Consider the following 14,963-nt stretch of genomic DNA (forward strand, 5'->3'; position numbering starts at 1 on the left):
TATTTTCTCCTTCCTAGACTCAAATTTACCAGTAAATTGCTGTCTAATACAATGCATTGCTTCTAGTGGAAATGAAACCACCCATCTATCGACCTGTGCAAGGTGGGTAGAATTAAATCCACCGCTGCCAGTTCCGTTATTATATTGTGTCTTGTCAGTATACTGGATATTATTATTTTTACTACAGTCTCTAAGAAATCATTCTGTTTTGGTGTCTCATGAAGAGTAATGTTTTTGTTACTACGGCGACCTGGTGGCATGAAGCAAACTACTACCAACTATTTGTATGTGTTGCTGCCCTGCGTGTGTTCAAGTTGACCTATATCACATTGACTGAAAGTGGGCGCCGCGGAAATTATGAAAGCTAATGTAAACGTGGAGTCATGTTTTCATTACCATGACGACCAGGGCAAAGCTAAAGGATGAAACGAGTTGAGCAGCCACTCAGTATTGACAACTTAGCGGCTGTTTGTTTGTGTTGCTGCTCTGCGTGTGTTTGCATTTATAAATACATATTGAAATAGCGGTCGCTTGAAGGTGTATCCAAATAAAAATCATGCAAAATTGTTGATAGGACTCTGGTATTAGATTTCCTTCAGTTGTGGAAATGCAGCCATTTGTGCTATGGCCTGTGACCATACATTTTGCTCAAAAAGCTGAAATTTGAATAATTGAATATCAGATTCCTTCTGCTGTCCTGGCAACAAGAGTCAATGCAACTGCCTTGCTCTGACCAATAACATTGATTATTGATTGACTTTGGTTTAAATGTGCACCAGCTGACAGTCATAGTTTTGAACTTTACTTGCAAAATATGGCATGTTTTTGTTTTATTTACTTTATTGTTTTTGGAGGTTCTTGTTGGAAAAACTCACCTAAATTGCTTTCCAAATTAACTGCGGATGACAACAACTTTATGAGGGTTATCGAATAATTCCTCATTTATATTCTTTATCAGAATGGGAATCCTCCAAAGAGAGATAGCTCCAAAATTTTGCAAAGGAGTCGATTAACTCAGGCTGATTAGTCTGAGAAAATGTGAATCTGTAATGTGATGTTTTGAATGTGAATCTGTAATGTGTTGTTTTGAGTCCAGTGAATCAGTGTGGTGGAAAGACACAGTACGTTTCCACTAAGCAGGCCAGTTGAAGCATGAAAGATTGCAGATGCGACCCCTCTCCCCCGCGAGTACGTGTTCAGCTCTTGTCCTCTAGTCCCCTTTTGCTCTCTATGGACTTGTGCTTTGGGCCAGGTGGACCTGAATATTTAGCTCACCTGACTTCCTCTGTGAGCTTTATTATAGGCACACCAACAAGCAGTTTACATTGTTTGTCGAAATGGGCCACAAGTGGTAGATTGTGATTTTGGTATCAGAACCTTCAGTGGGGACCTAATTGACTTGACACACTTTCAAGTTGATGAACAACAAATAGAAGCACAATGGTTGACACCAACAGACAGCTAGAGATTGTTCATTTTGACATATTTGCAATGATTTTATTTTTATTTTTATTGTACTCATCATTTGATTGCACCCTTTTTATATTTGTAAACAACAGGCGTCTTTTGCAACTAGCTTCCGCTTACTTGAGGTGGTTAATAACAAGCTACAATTAGTCCATTACATTTAATTAATAACTTTAAGGAGGAAATGTTTTTGTAGGAATGGTTTTGTTGCGACTTACTTAACTGTGACGTCATGTCTAAGTGGTTTGTAAAGCGCGGTCCCTTTAAGAGAGGTTTGCCTATCCAACTACATTTCCCACAATGCACTGAGCTCAAACAAAAACGCGGAAACAGAAGAGAACCAGTTTAGTCGCAAATATTTAACATCTCGTCATCGTAAAGTAAGCTTATTTGCTCGTTGACAGTTGTTGGTTTGACATCACAATCTTCCTCAGACACACTTAAGACTTGCCATGGCTTTGAAAAGAATAAAGAAGGTGAGTTCGTCCCTATCGCTTCTTTGTTTCGTGTATCGTAAAAAGATTGCCAGGAAACGTCGACCGAGCCGGTGTTAGCGTCTTGTTTGCCAGTTAAATATACAAACATTCGAGTGGGTGGATTCCACTTTTATTTATTAAAACAAGAACTGAAGTCAGTGTGAATGGTGATGACATTACAGTCGTAGGATTTCAACGCGAAGAAGCTAACTTGGGAGCTAACTACAAGTTGGCCTAGTAAAAAGACTTAAGGCGTGTTCACTTTCAATTTGGACTTTTTCTTATTGTTTTATCCACAAATCCATACACCGGTTAATTTGAGGTTAACGAGAGGTTACACATAGTGGTATAAAAATTTCCCTAAAAATATGTTACCTTGTTTGTTTGTTTATTTATTTATTTATTTATTTATTTATTTATTTATTTAATATAGGAATTGTGTGACTTGAAGCGGGACCCTCCTGCCTCATGCTCGGCGGGACCAGTCGGAGAGGACCGTGAGTAGACAGTTAAAGTTTCATTTTCATTTTTGCTCCTTGGCAGACGTGTGTGTTCTAATTTGGGACTGCCCGTTTTAAAGATAATGAGTGTCCCCCCCTTACCAAAAACACAAAATCAACAACGCTGGTTCTCAAATAGTGGATTTTTCATTGAATGATGGACCCAAAAGTGACAATGTCAAGGCATTACTGAAAAGCTCCTGGATGTTACTTATCGTCCAATCTGATGTAATACCCCTGATCCTATTTACATAGTATCCAGGATTACTGGCCTTGCATGATAACACTGTAGCTCTCTAGCTCAAAAATAACTCTTAATTTCCCATTTTAATAGTTCAAATCCAAATATACTCTAAATGGTGATCACTTGAGTGTCAACTGTTTTGAACAATTCAGTGCCACCGTGAGAAGCTTTGCGGCCCTTCCACTGTATATTAGATTTTTTGTGCACAGTAACAGAGGTTCTGTTAGCCTTACTCACACACTCTGGAAAGGAACTTGACTTACAACGCTCCCGTCACTTAATAACCTTTCGTCTTCCCCAGTGTTCCATTGGCAAGCCAGCATCATGGGACCGGTGAGCTTTTTCTAGATTTCTGTGTGTGTTTCCTGTATTTCTTTTTAACAAGCTGCTTCTGGATGTGTAGACAATAGGGCTTTATGTTGACTGGGTAACACCCCATTTTTTTTTCTCTTTTAATAGTTTAGCCTGGCACACAGATTTGGAGTAGTTGAGATAATAGCATATCTTTTTTTTTTTTTTCATTGAACAGCAAATGTTAATGAAAATGTTGTTAATGAAAATGTTGTTTTCCTTTCCATCTCAGAACGACAGTCCGTACAATGGAGGGGTTTTCTTCCTTTCAGTGCATTTCCCCACAGACTATCCCTTTAAACCTCCTAAGGTAGGTTTTTCATCTCGCAGAGTTTGCGACACGTCTTTATTATGTTAGCAATCGAATGCGGGTAGAGTCGAACCTCAAATGTCTATCTAACACAATCGCTTCCCGGGTTTCAAAGCTATTTTTCCCACGGGAAATAATGGGAAGTGGCTTCATCTGTGCTGGGGTCAAACTGTCACCATGATAAACCCTTGATTAAATTTACACTTACAGGCATTATTTGGAGTTTGTGTGACCTCCAAGTTTTGAGTGAATTTGAAAGATATTTTTCCTGGAAAAAAAATGCTCGCGTTCACAATTGGAAAATTTGTGTTGTGAGGTGCCATTGCATTTAATCACCATTTAAAATAATCCCCAGGTCTTAGTAACAAGTGTGTCACATGCCCAGGCACAAAAAAACAAAACAATAGCCTACTTTACACACCATCCTATTTTTGTCCTGCTAATGGCTGGTGATTAGTATTTGAGAAGGCGTAACATGCAAGTGAGCCCGCCCCACATATCGCTAACTGTGAGGGCTCAACAAAACAGCGTAGATTGTGTTTTCCCTCGTCAAGGCAGCACTTCATCATCGCAACCAAATTAGCTGTTGCCCAACTTTTTGTATATAAACACTTAAAAAGTCAGTTTCATGTGTGTCCGCTTTTTATGCTGTTGTCTGGCAAACATGTAATCATTTCTTGGTGTCTGTCTTGATTTTCTCTCACAGGTGGCTTTCATGACAAAAATCTATCATCCAAATATAAACAGTAACGGCAGCATCTGCCTGGACATTCTCAGGTCGCAGTGGTCGCCTGCCCTCACTGTATCAAAAGGTATGTTGACATCATTAATTCAGTTATTGACATTAACTGGGAATTGGTGAATTTAATTTTAGAGCAGATTTTTTTGGTATAAATCTAAAACATGGCAACTCAAAAGAGGAATTCATAAATCCAACTTTGAAACAATAAAATCATTATGCATATTTAGTGTTAATATTCTAATGCCTTGAGCTCAAAAGTACAGCTTAGGTTTGTAGAAATCATCTTGCACGTTGGCCACCTTAATGTTTATTTTGCTGACACAGATCCTCCTTGTGCTCTCTTCCAGTCTTATTATCCATCTGCTCTTTGCTGTGCGATCCCAATCCCGATGACCCCTTAGTCCCTGACATCGCGCACACTTACAAATCCGACAGACAAAAGTAAGTGTGGATGCTGCTTGATTATTGTTGAAGTCACTCAAATGTCTGCCTTTAACAATTTGCACTGTTTCCATCCCTTCTGTCAAGGTACAATGACTTGGCCAAAGAATGGACTCGGAAGTTTGCGATGTAACGGCAAGGCAAGTTTCAGCATCAACATTCCCCTGGAATCTTCAAGGTTAAAAAAAAAAGAAAAAAAAAACAGTCGTTTTTACCACACTGGTTCTAGTTTATGCCGGAAACATTTTGACGACTCCGGTTGTAATGGCCCAACTGTCTCAACTGTTCAGTTTGTTCTGCTTCACTTCAATTGCAATTTTGATTTTCATAATTCAGATATTAGCAATGAAGATAATACCTCATTTTATTTTACCTTTAAGAGATTTATATTGAATAAAACTATGCTCGTATTACTTTTCATTTAACGCAACTTGAGTTGGTTTTGATTTTAAACCCGCACAAGCCACATCACTCCCGCATACATGTTATACCTTTGGTGACCACTAGGGGGCGGTCTTTACTTTTTCTGCACGCACCTCCGGGCCTTTGCAAGCTCAGTCTACAGAGCAATATAAAGACAATTTAAATTTCTGGACGGCTGCAAATAATACCTCCAAACACGTGATCGAGAGGGGTGGGTGCGTTTCCCTCCTTGCCGGCATGTTTTGTTTTGCTTGAACTTTGCTGTATTGCTTCCCCTTTCCCCCCTTCACAGGATGCGGATTGTTTCCTGTGCAGGCCAATAAAGCCGTTGCCGGCTGGCTTTGCATCAAGGACCTGGCTTTTCTGATTGTACACGCTCGCAATGCACAACTACTGTGCGTGTGAGGCCTCGTAAAGCCATAGATGTGAACTAGAATGTGGTGATGAGTGTGCTAAATAGCAGGCAGTTCTCAACTTTCTTCACTAGTCATGTCAATGTCCAAGTGTGATGAAACATGGTTGTGGAGGTCAGTACATAGTTTGGAGAAAAACTTTACTAACAAGATGAATCATTCTACTAGTGGCCAGAATTGTCCTACTACCTTGAGGTCGGTTTTGTCTGAGGCAAAACTACTGGTTGGGAAGTATGTGCTTCTAATACATCTAGCTAGTGTATTTTAGTTGTTGTAATAGCATGCAGATGTCAACCAGTGCAGAGATTTGCCATAACATGTCCTACTGGTGTGAAAAATCATTGTGAGGACAGATAATGTAGTACACGAACCGTTCTGTATATTAAAGTTATAAAATGCTCAAACTGCTCCATACACTCCTGAAAGGGGGAAGGATACTTTGGGGTGTGTGTGGGGGGGGGCGGCATCTGGGAGGAGTCTGAGTGCTGGATGACATGTGAAACTTCTTTTGCAAGACTTTCTCGCTGTGTTGGCTGCAGCCGCTGCACTTAAGCGCACAGCCTGCAGAGAGAGCAGGGTCTGCCTATTTTTAGCCCCCCCCTCCCCAAGCCAGCGCTCAAATGGGGGGAAATGACGCGGCGTGAAGGTTTCGCGAGGCCCAGCTCCCGAGTGACGGAACACGCGGTACAGCACAACTCGGTAACTTTTTTTGAGTCCACCGCTGATGAGTAGCGCCGCCATGGCTGCCCAGTGCGACGCTTTGAGCGGATACTTGCAGCAGCAACAACAGCAGCTGCAGTCGGACCAGGGCTCCAACAGCGAGCGCAGCGCAGACTCGCCTTTGCCGGGCTCCGAGGAGGACCTGAGTGGACCACATCAGCTGCCCGATCCGGAGTGGACGGAGGAGCGCTTCCGAGTGGACCGAAAGAAGCTGGAATTTATGTTGCTAGGTATGTATTTAAAAAAAGTGAGTGGGGAAACTGTTGAGTACTTTCGCCGCTTTTGTAATTGGCCTTTGTTTAAATTACACCCAAAAGTTACATGTTGAAGCCACGTTAGTGTACACGCGGGATTTGTTTTGATTGGCCAGCCATCATCTGCTCATCACGTGGCAAATTGATAATGGGCACTCGTAACAGTTGACTTCAAATAGTACGCAAGGATTTGCCGTGTTACCCGATAAATGGTACTTGTGAAGTGTTTTGGGTGAAATGTGGTACGTTTGGGTGCTGTTAAACTGAGTTTTTGTGTTGTGTTTTGACGTGTCCGTAATCGTGACGTCATAAGAAACGGGGGGGGGGGGGACGATCAATATATCAACATTGAACAGATCATGTTTATCAAAAGTTTTTCATGACTACAAGACTTTCAATTCACTTTTTTTAGGGTCGGTCTGAAAAAGTGTCACGCGTGATTGTGGTATAGGATATGTAGAAGTGTTTTGTTTTTTGGGTCTCTGACATTTAATTGTCAAGCTGTTCAATATTTGCGATGGCAGGCAATCGGCATAAACTAATTGAAAATCAGTTTTCCTCCACTGTATCACGTTTCATCATTCACACCTCAGCTATATTACATTTTCTCGAGTAATCTTCCTGAAATAATTTTTCCAGTTTACTTGCTGTAATGCCCTCCTATGTGGGAAAGGAGAGCTGTGCGATGTTGATGTGTTTTGAGGGCTGGGAGAACGATAAGACAGACAATGAGCACTCTGCTGTCAGCCACCGCTTGCACCCCGACACTCACACAATTACTTGTGGATGTCGCATGCGACTCTACCAGGCCCCGCCTCTTAAAGGCACAGTCTGTCATACTAAGTTTAAGTGTGTGACTTTTTTATGCTCAAGCAATATTGCAGCCTTTCCCTGTAAACTGGGTACTTAAGTGGATGTTTATCTCTGCACACATGTCGTTCCCCCGCGTCTGGCGCTGTTGCGCTTGCTCAAGTACATTCCTCAAAGCTCCATGTCATCTCAAACTGTTCCAGGAAAACAACTTAGCTCCAGAGCAGCCCAACATCCAAAGTGTCCCGGACATACCATGCGCCACGTCACGCTGTGCGTGTGTGTGCGTGTGATGTTTTTGTGTGGCGTGTAAACGGAGCAAGTTGATTGGACGTTCCCTGTTTGTTGGCTGGCCAGCGGCCTCTGTGTCACTCTGGCTGTGACGGAGCATAGAATGCGCGTTCCTCTGTCCGCCGCTCGCCTCTGATTTATTAGTTGAGCTCTGCAAGCTGCATGATGTGAACCACAAAGGCTCTTTGACCCTTGACCTCATCCCGCCTCCAGGAATGACACTGGATTGATGCTAGTGTCCGACTGCATGATGGCAAATGTGAGCTGGGCCACACGGGAGGGCCCGAAATGAGTTTGTGTCCGTGTGGTGTCCACTCGCCCTGCCAACAAAGCTGCATCCCAATTGTGGCCTGCAAAGCAACACATCCTGCCGAGGATCGAAGAGCAAAGTGTATTTTTAGTAGATAGTGTGGCCTTTAATCATATTTTACCAGCATACCATAATACAAGTGGCTACTGGAAATGGATTGACTTTTTTTTCCTTTTTTTTTTTTTTTTTTTTTTTAAAATCAAAATGGAACAGAATGAAAGTCTGCAATTATATGAGCCATTAGTAGAAGGTGTCGTTTGGAAATGACGCTGCACGGCCATGTCGTCGAGTTTCGGAAAATCAAAACGAGCGTTCAGAGATGATTAGCTGGCGTGACTTCTTAGTGACTCGGAAAGCCCGCGGTTGGCTCTTTTTTTGGCCCACTTTCTCCAGGAGAAAATGGAAACTATGAATCCAGCAATTCCAGCGCCGTCTTTGGACCTGGCCGACCGAAACGGTAAATAGATTTTTTGGGGGGAAACAGTGAAAACAGAAACTCACACTGGTAGCCATCGGCGTTTACTGTTGTCTTCTTGGCAGCGCCGACTAGAACTCCCAAGTTGTAACAGCTTGGGGAGCTTGACAGCGTTGTGAAAGCCTGAAAGATGGCTTTATGTGGACAAGAAAACCCTGTGTGGTCACCTTTCTGCCTTTTTTTAATCTTCTAAGAGACAAGACGACACCGCGGTGACTGGGAAAGCATTAACATTTACTCCTGGACCGGTTCTCCACTTTATATTTGGATTCAGGTCTTCCCTCTCCCCTCGTATTGATGCAGGGCTCCGATGTTCCATTCAGACAGTGGTGACATCATCGCAATTCGTACTTATAAGTCGGTTGTAAAGCTGCAGTCATAATGATGGTAGAAAGTTGTAATCATGTGACCATCTACGTATAAGTTTGCTGTGTCAATGAGTTCACTGTTGGCTTAGCCCTCAGCCGGCGTCACAATTTCTTCTGTGGTCCCTTTGGACCAAAATGAGTCTTCATCCTGGTCTTCTTCCCTGGTGCTGAGTAGGATGTTGGACAGGAAGTGCGTGTGTGTGTGTTGATGGGGGAATGCGCCGCGGCCGTGGTCCGCCTTGCCTTTCTACTTGCTTCCTCCTGAAGGTTCAAACAGTGCTCTGTTGTCTTCACGTTTCATAGTAGATGCGAGAACAACTTGGTTGCTATGACGACCCTTATTTTCACTCACGTTGTGTTAATAAAGAGTCGAGCATCTTTTTCCACAATTGGGCGAGCCCAGCATAGCTGCGTGAGGCCGCGCCTCGTCGTAACATTACTCCAACGGGCGCCGCTGTCCAAACAAATCAGCTCCCCGGACAGGTCGCTTTACATTTCCTTCGACAACTTTGAAATAAAAGCAAACACAGCTGTCACTGGTGAAAGGCCTTTTAATGTGAAAGCGGCAGAAGCAGGAAATGACTTTGTTGGAGTTTCACTAACTTCATCTGTTAATTTTTTCAATTTCCTCCTGCAAATGTTGCCGCTGGCTCCCGGCCAGGATTGATTTAATGCTTAAGTTCAGCCCTTGAAATGACTGTGAACACAATCGTTAATGTGCTATTGACAACCCCAAAAAAAAAAAAACCTTGCTATTTCTCTTTTCAGTAATGTTGAAAGTGAAGAAGATTGACAAAAAACATGAAATCGACAAACATGATTTGCCTTCAAGGGCCGTATTAAATCCCGCTGCCGGCCAGATCTGGCCCCCAGGCCTCAAGTTTGACACCTTTGCCATTGCATAGTCTTGACGATTCTCCTTCATAAATGAGCAGGCTTTTCAAGTCCACTTCCAGTAATGAATCTCATTACTATGCGTTTCCGTTTTGGCACTTAATTTTATGTCGGTAAAACGCAGCTGAACCGCAATCCGTCCAATTTCTTTAGCGCTTGTCCAAATTAGGGTTGCGGTTGAGCCGGAGCCTATTCCAGCTAACTTTGCGCGGTGCACCCTGGACCGGTCGCCAGTCTTTTGCAGTACCCAGCGTGTAACTCAAGTCCATTTCACAGCAGGGCTCTCTCCACCTTTTCCTTCCTTTCTCGCACCTTTTGGTCCCCACAATTCAACAATTCTATTCAAGCGATATCGCAGCCATGATGAAGCTCTCAGCAGCTGGAATATAATTGAGCTCTGCTTGGTGGAAAAACCTGTAATTCATTACTTAAAAAAGAAATGGAGTGGGGGGGACTGAAGCCCGGGGAGTCTTATTTCAGCTCCCTGACCCATTTCTGTGCTGGCGGAGCTGTAAATGAATATCTGTTATTCCACGGCACTCCAACATCTTTTTCTTCTGCCCTTGTCAGAGTGCAGATTTACATTCTGTCTGGTTTGCGGTTGCAATTTTAGAAATGTTTCTTCGGGGTTTTTGGGGGGGGGGGGGGGCAGAGGTGGCACCCCTGACATGCGTGCCACTCGGCGCTTTAAGAACTTTCCGTGTTTGCCTTCTAGAGAAGTTCTGGTTTTGGTTTGGTGTTCTCGCTCTGATCACCCAGCACTGACTTACCCGATTACAGAGAGATATACTTTTTAAATTCTTCTGGATCTATTTCTGTGCAGAAAACTGAAATATGATTTGCTTGAACTTGACAGAAATTTCCTTTTCAACATCTGATTAGACATATTTGACCGTATCAGTAGATAGGATTGAGCGATGAGATCAGCCAAGTAGACTTGAGAAGAAAACTGCGGAGGTGCTTCCAACATGATTAACGTCGATTTCCCAACAATGTCATGTTTACACAGCAACAGTCTTCGAGCGAGGCTTGACTCCCTTTGCTCGGCAGGGGACCCGATACTGGGCTGCAGATACCAGGCACCAGGAATGCGTTGGCTTGTGTAATCGCTTGGCATCGTTTTTGAGCGATGATGCGGGAGGAGGCGAGAAGAGAAATCAGCTTGATATCTGGACATCTCTCGTCGATTCTTGCTCATGTGGTTCAGTTGATGTAGGGGTCACTATCTGACTTTTCTAATGAGTTCAAGAGCTGGTCCAACCTATTCTGGATTCTTTGGTGCTTTTTCTTGACGGTAGCAAAGCATCTTCCACTTAATTGTTGTGACCAATTTAACTTGCCTTGGTGTGTTAAAGCCTCTCCGGCTAACTTAGCTTAGCATAGCTTGCGCTAGCAACACATTGCAACTGTGACGCGTTCTTTTGGAGTGTGGATATTTTTAGCTACGCTTCTCATCAAAGCTGTACTCGTACCCGAGTTCAATAATCCACCAGGAAAGAACATCCAAGTTCTGGATGGAGTTAGAAGGTGCCGTCAACTTAATTGTTGCGCGTGGATCGTAGCCACAACTGTAGAAATCAACACTGTTTACATTCCGCCCGTGTCACAACAGCGGAATCTCCCGGAATTTGTCTCTGTCCGTGAAATAATGGAGAACAGATTGGGCTATCATCTGTCAGCATTTAGGCCTTTGTGCTTTGCATCTCGTCGCTACTTTATGTGTCGTGATAGATGGATTTACTGGATACGTTCCCTAATTGCTACGGTTGCCGCAAAACGACAAGACGACTTAGGACGTAAACTCGATTTCTTGTCAACGCTCAAATGCTCAGAATTCCCAAACAATCGGCTTCAGACTGTCTGGGAAGAATCTTACTCTTGAGTCTGAGACTTTGAGCACATTCTTGAGCTGATGTCAAAGAATGTATCTTGCTGCATGACCCGATGCTTTATGACAGTTGAAGGGCGTGGCTCTGAGGCACCACGACCACTTTGTTGACTTAATGGCCACATGAAGGAGAGCATTAAGGTCTTTAAAATGGTACCATCTGACAGGCCATAAAAACATTTTTGTCATAGTTTTTGATCTCCCAAGGGTCGTTGCTGGACAGAGACGAGTGTCGTCCATGTCCTCGTGTAACCTGAGCTGCAAAGGAACAGCGCTCTATTTTAAAGTCATAACAGAAGTAACCATCCCTCTGGCAAAATGCTGAAAATAAACTCCAACAAAGGATGTGCTCTGCAGCTCTCCTTAAGCCGTCAGTCAATGCGTCTCCGCAAAGGCCTGTAATTTAGGCTGGCGGGCTAAAGAGTCGTACTCGCTGCTGTTTAAGTCGAGAGGTAGCAACGTTGCAAATGCAGTCACCAAAGCAATCTTTTACGGCGTGACGTCAATTGTTGATACTGTGCAGATGGGTCACGAGAGAAATTGGTCATCAGTATTTTCATCTTGGTTCATCTGTTGTCAAACCATCGACAAAGTTGTTGCAGAAAATATTGTCGGAGGCCTGAACAAACGAGCAAAGATAATTTGTTCCTATAACCATCATTGTTCCAAAGCCTTGCGGTGATCAATTAAGGAAAACTCCCAAGTTGTGTTTCTCTCTATTAATCAAATTACAAGCCTCTAAGCATTTTTTCAGTGTGACGCAAGGGAAATATTCCCTTTTTGAAGTGAAGCATGTCAGCGGTCCCAGGTTCAGAGTATGTGTTGTAAACGCTGCCCCCTTGGGGTCATTGTCACAATAAGCACAATAAGTAATTTTCCCGGCTCAGGTCTGGCTTCTCCCACGGCTGGTTTGCGTGCCACACATCTGTCGACAGGATGTTTCCCTTTCAGCGTGTTTGAGGTTGTTGCTCATGTTTTCTCTAAAGTTCTTGTCAGTCTGCAGCCTCGCCGCCGTTTCTGTGATCTATCCGTCTACGAAATATACTTGATGTCCACTCCTATGTCAGTCTGAGGTTCATCCAGAGCCAGCTTCTTAATTTTAAACACATGATTTGATTATTCGTTTTAGAGAAGCGGACGAAGTCTGGAATGAAAGACTTACACAAGCTTTAACGATTGGCAGTCCATTTTATTTGTTGGTAAGGTCTCACAAGATAGATGCTGATAGTGGGTTGCAGTTTCATTGTTATCAGAAAACTTCTGTTTAAGCGTCTGTTCACGCAGCAGCCAACAGTTTTTTTTTCTTCTTTAGCAATGATCCAGTAAATATCCAGACACCATCTGTTATTAGCGCATTATGCGACTGAGAATTAGCTTGGCTTGAATCAACTGTGAAATGTAGCTACAGCAAAATGGTCTCTGCGTGATCATAAAGTACGTTGTTGTTGACTGGACAGCTTGCGAAAGTGTATCGTCTCCTCGATGATGTCTGCTCCCAGTGGCAATAAAGCTGATTTTTGAAAGGAGCCTTCTCACATTCTGCAGATGCATTGAAAATATCAGCGTTAATAAGGGGATGTCTGGACAGTTTTTTTATTATTTTTTTTACACAGCTACCCACATTGAGATCCACAGATGCTCCTGACCCAGATTCTGACAGATGGCAACAGATCCATCTCAGTCAACGTTGGTTAAGAGACGTCATTAAAACTTCCTGTTCAAATGATAGGGAAACATGAGAGTTCTCCTCTGAGGAGAGATATGTATTTTAAATCAGCGGAGCTGCCACAATCTGGAAGACTTGCAGATGTGTTGGAGGGACGACAAGCCTCGTTCGCTTTGGTGTTGGGTCTTCGGTCTCCATCCAGCGCCGCTCGCTCTTCCAATTGCAGTAGACGTGTCAAAGCGGCACTTCATCAAACTGCCGTGTCATATTTTACGACTGATTAAAAGCACGTAATTCTACTTGTTGCATCAGCTGTGCCTCAAACTGAAATTGTAAGAAGTAGTAATTTGATTTTGGATAAATGTTGGTTGTTTTAAAGATGCGCTCCAACAAGGTTTGGAGCGCAAGTTTCTGTTTTCAGTCAGTTGGAGGGTTCTAAATGTTTCATTCCAGTCATGTCCTCATGGCGAGCGCAAATATGTCATAACGTTGGGGAATTTTTGAGTTCTCTCTGCTAGCTTGCAAACTAACTATCTGCTAGTTTAACCGTCACAACTCTGACGCTAATAGCACATTAATTCAAGTAAAAGTGAAACTAAAACATGATGGTAAACTTTTTTTGTCCACTACATTTTAATTGCAAATTCAAATGCGTTACACTTCAGTTATTCTATGAGAAGTTTTCTCTAAAGTCATGCTAAAGTAATTTTCGCCAACTAGGTAACTAACTGACAAGATTGCATATGTTGTCATTTCCTGTACATTTACAAATCATGGCATTGTGGTACCTCATCACATACTGACCTCACCTCTTATTTTACAAAAAGGTTACGCGGTTCACGTTTATTAGCAACCAGCTGCAGTTCAACTCACAGGACCGGCCGAGGGAGTTCCTCCATATTCTATTTCGTGCTTGGAAAAAGACTTTCGAACGCCCAGCTCTTGTAAATTTTTATTTTTTGTTTGCACTGGGACCCTTCTTATGTGTGGTTTATGTTCTTTCCTAACCTGCACTTTCCAAGGTATTCCCAGAATTGTGCCTAGGAATCTGACAAAAAGAGCAAATGACCCGAACATCATATTAATTACACCAGTCTTGGCTTCTGAAGACTCTAAAACCAACGCTTGCCCTCTATCCTTCAATTTGTCACAGGGGATTGTTTTCCAATCTTTTGGTTTACTGAGAATGACTTTAATAGCGTTCCTGTAAATGAGCGCTACCAAAAACTAGCCAAACATAACACGAGCAAGAAGGTGAGATCAACCATAAATACTGCCACATGAAGACAATCTTGAAGACGTAGGTCGTGCCTTACATGATCTTATTTATCCTTCTCTGTCCCATTCTAGCCGCCTCAGAGGGGAGAGTCAACGGCGGTGAGGATTTCTTTCAGAAGGTGAGTGTTGAAAGTTGTCCACACTTGTTTGCTTTCTTATCTTTGGGTTTTGTTGTTGCCCGCTGGCAAGTGGAGGGGGGGGTACAAATGTCAGGTGTTCTTGTTCCTGATTGCAAGTCCAAACAAAACATAAAACGATGGGACTGACGCTGACGTTGAATCGCGGCGGGCCACCGCGCTCTGATGCTAGTAACGCAGCTGACACAACATTGGGCCTTTTTCCTCACTTATGTAACGGAACAAAAAGTACACATTTGTGTCGTAAACACGTGCGGGAGTTTTCAACGTCGAGGCAGCTCTGCCTCATTGACTTCATCAGTGATTTAGGTAATGTTCTGAAACGTCGGGTATGTGAATATTTTTAGTCAGCAACTCCCTTATCGTTGTTCGACTCAGAATCTTATCAGTTCACAATGAGCATTGATTTAGTGCAGGCGTTCTCAAAGTTTTTACACTAAGAACCACAAAAAAAAATTTAATCCTCTATACACCATCATAAGAGTGTGAGTTTCCAGTATTGAGA

The 14,963-nt window shown here is 42.9% G+C and overlaps 2 protein-coding genes across 3 annotated transcripts in view; both read left to right on the forward strand.

Moving 5' to 3' along the window:
* Nucleotides 1-1,765: 1,765 nt before the first annotated feature.
* Nucleotides 1,766-4,961, forward strand: LOC148393476 (ubiquitin-conjugating enzyme E2 D4-like). Its single transcript, XM_088384743.1, has 7 exons — nt 1,766-1,943; nt 2,377-2,440; nt 2,989-3,020; nt 3,271-3,348; nt 4,055-4,160; nt 4,438-4,531; nt 4,619-4,961. Exons 1-7 carry the CDS (start codon nt 1,920-1,922, stop codon nt 4,662-4,664), a joined length of 444 nt encoding a protein of 147 aa, XP_088240869.1. The 5' UTR covers nt 1,766-1,919; the 3' UTR covers nt 4,665-4,961.
* An 859-nt stretch (nt 4,962-5,820) lies between these two features.
* Nucleotides 5,821-14,963, forward strand: part of bicc1 (BicC family RNA binding protein 1) — a 33,577-nt gene continuing 24,434 nt past the window's right edge. Inside the window, exons 1-2 of one of the 2 annotated variants that reach the window (XM_088384742.1) lie at nt 5,821-6,317; nt 14,394-14,440. In XM_088384742.1, coding sequence (XP_088240868.1) covers nt 6,092-6,317; nt 14,394-14,440 — 273 coding nt within the window. In that variant the 5' untranslated portion in view covers nt 5,821-6,091. The remainder of the gene's footprint in view (nt 6,318-14,393; nt 14,441-14,963) is intronic. The other variant, XM_088384741.1, reaches the window with a different exon arrangement.

This window comes from Syngnathus floridae, chromosome 9 (assembly GCF_059516105.1).
Source record: "Syngnathus floridae isolate MCC-2025c chromosome 9, RoL_Sflo_1.0, whole genome shotgun sequence".
NCBI classification, from domain to species: Eukaryota; Metazoa; Chordata; class Actinopteri; order Syngnathiformes; family Syngnathidae; genus Syngnathus; species Syngnathus floridae.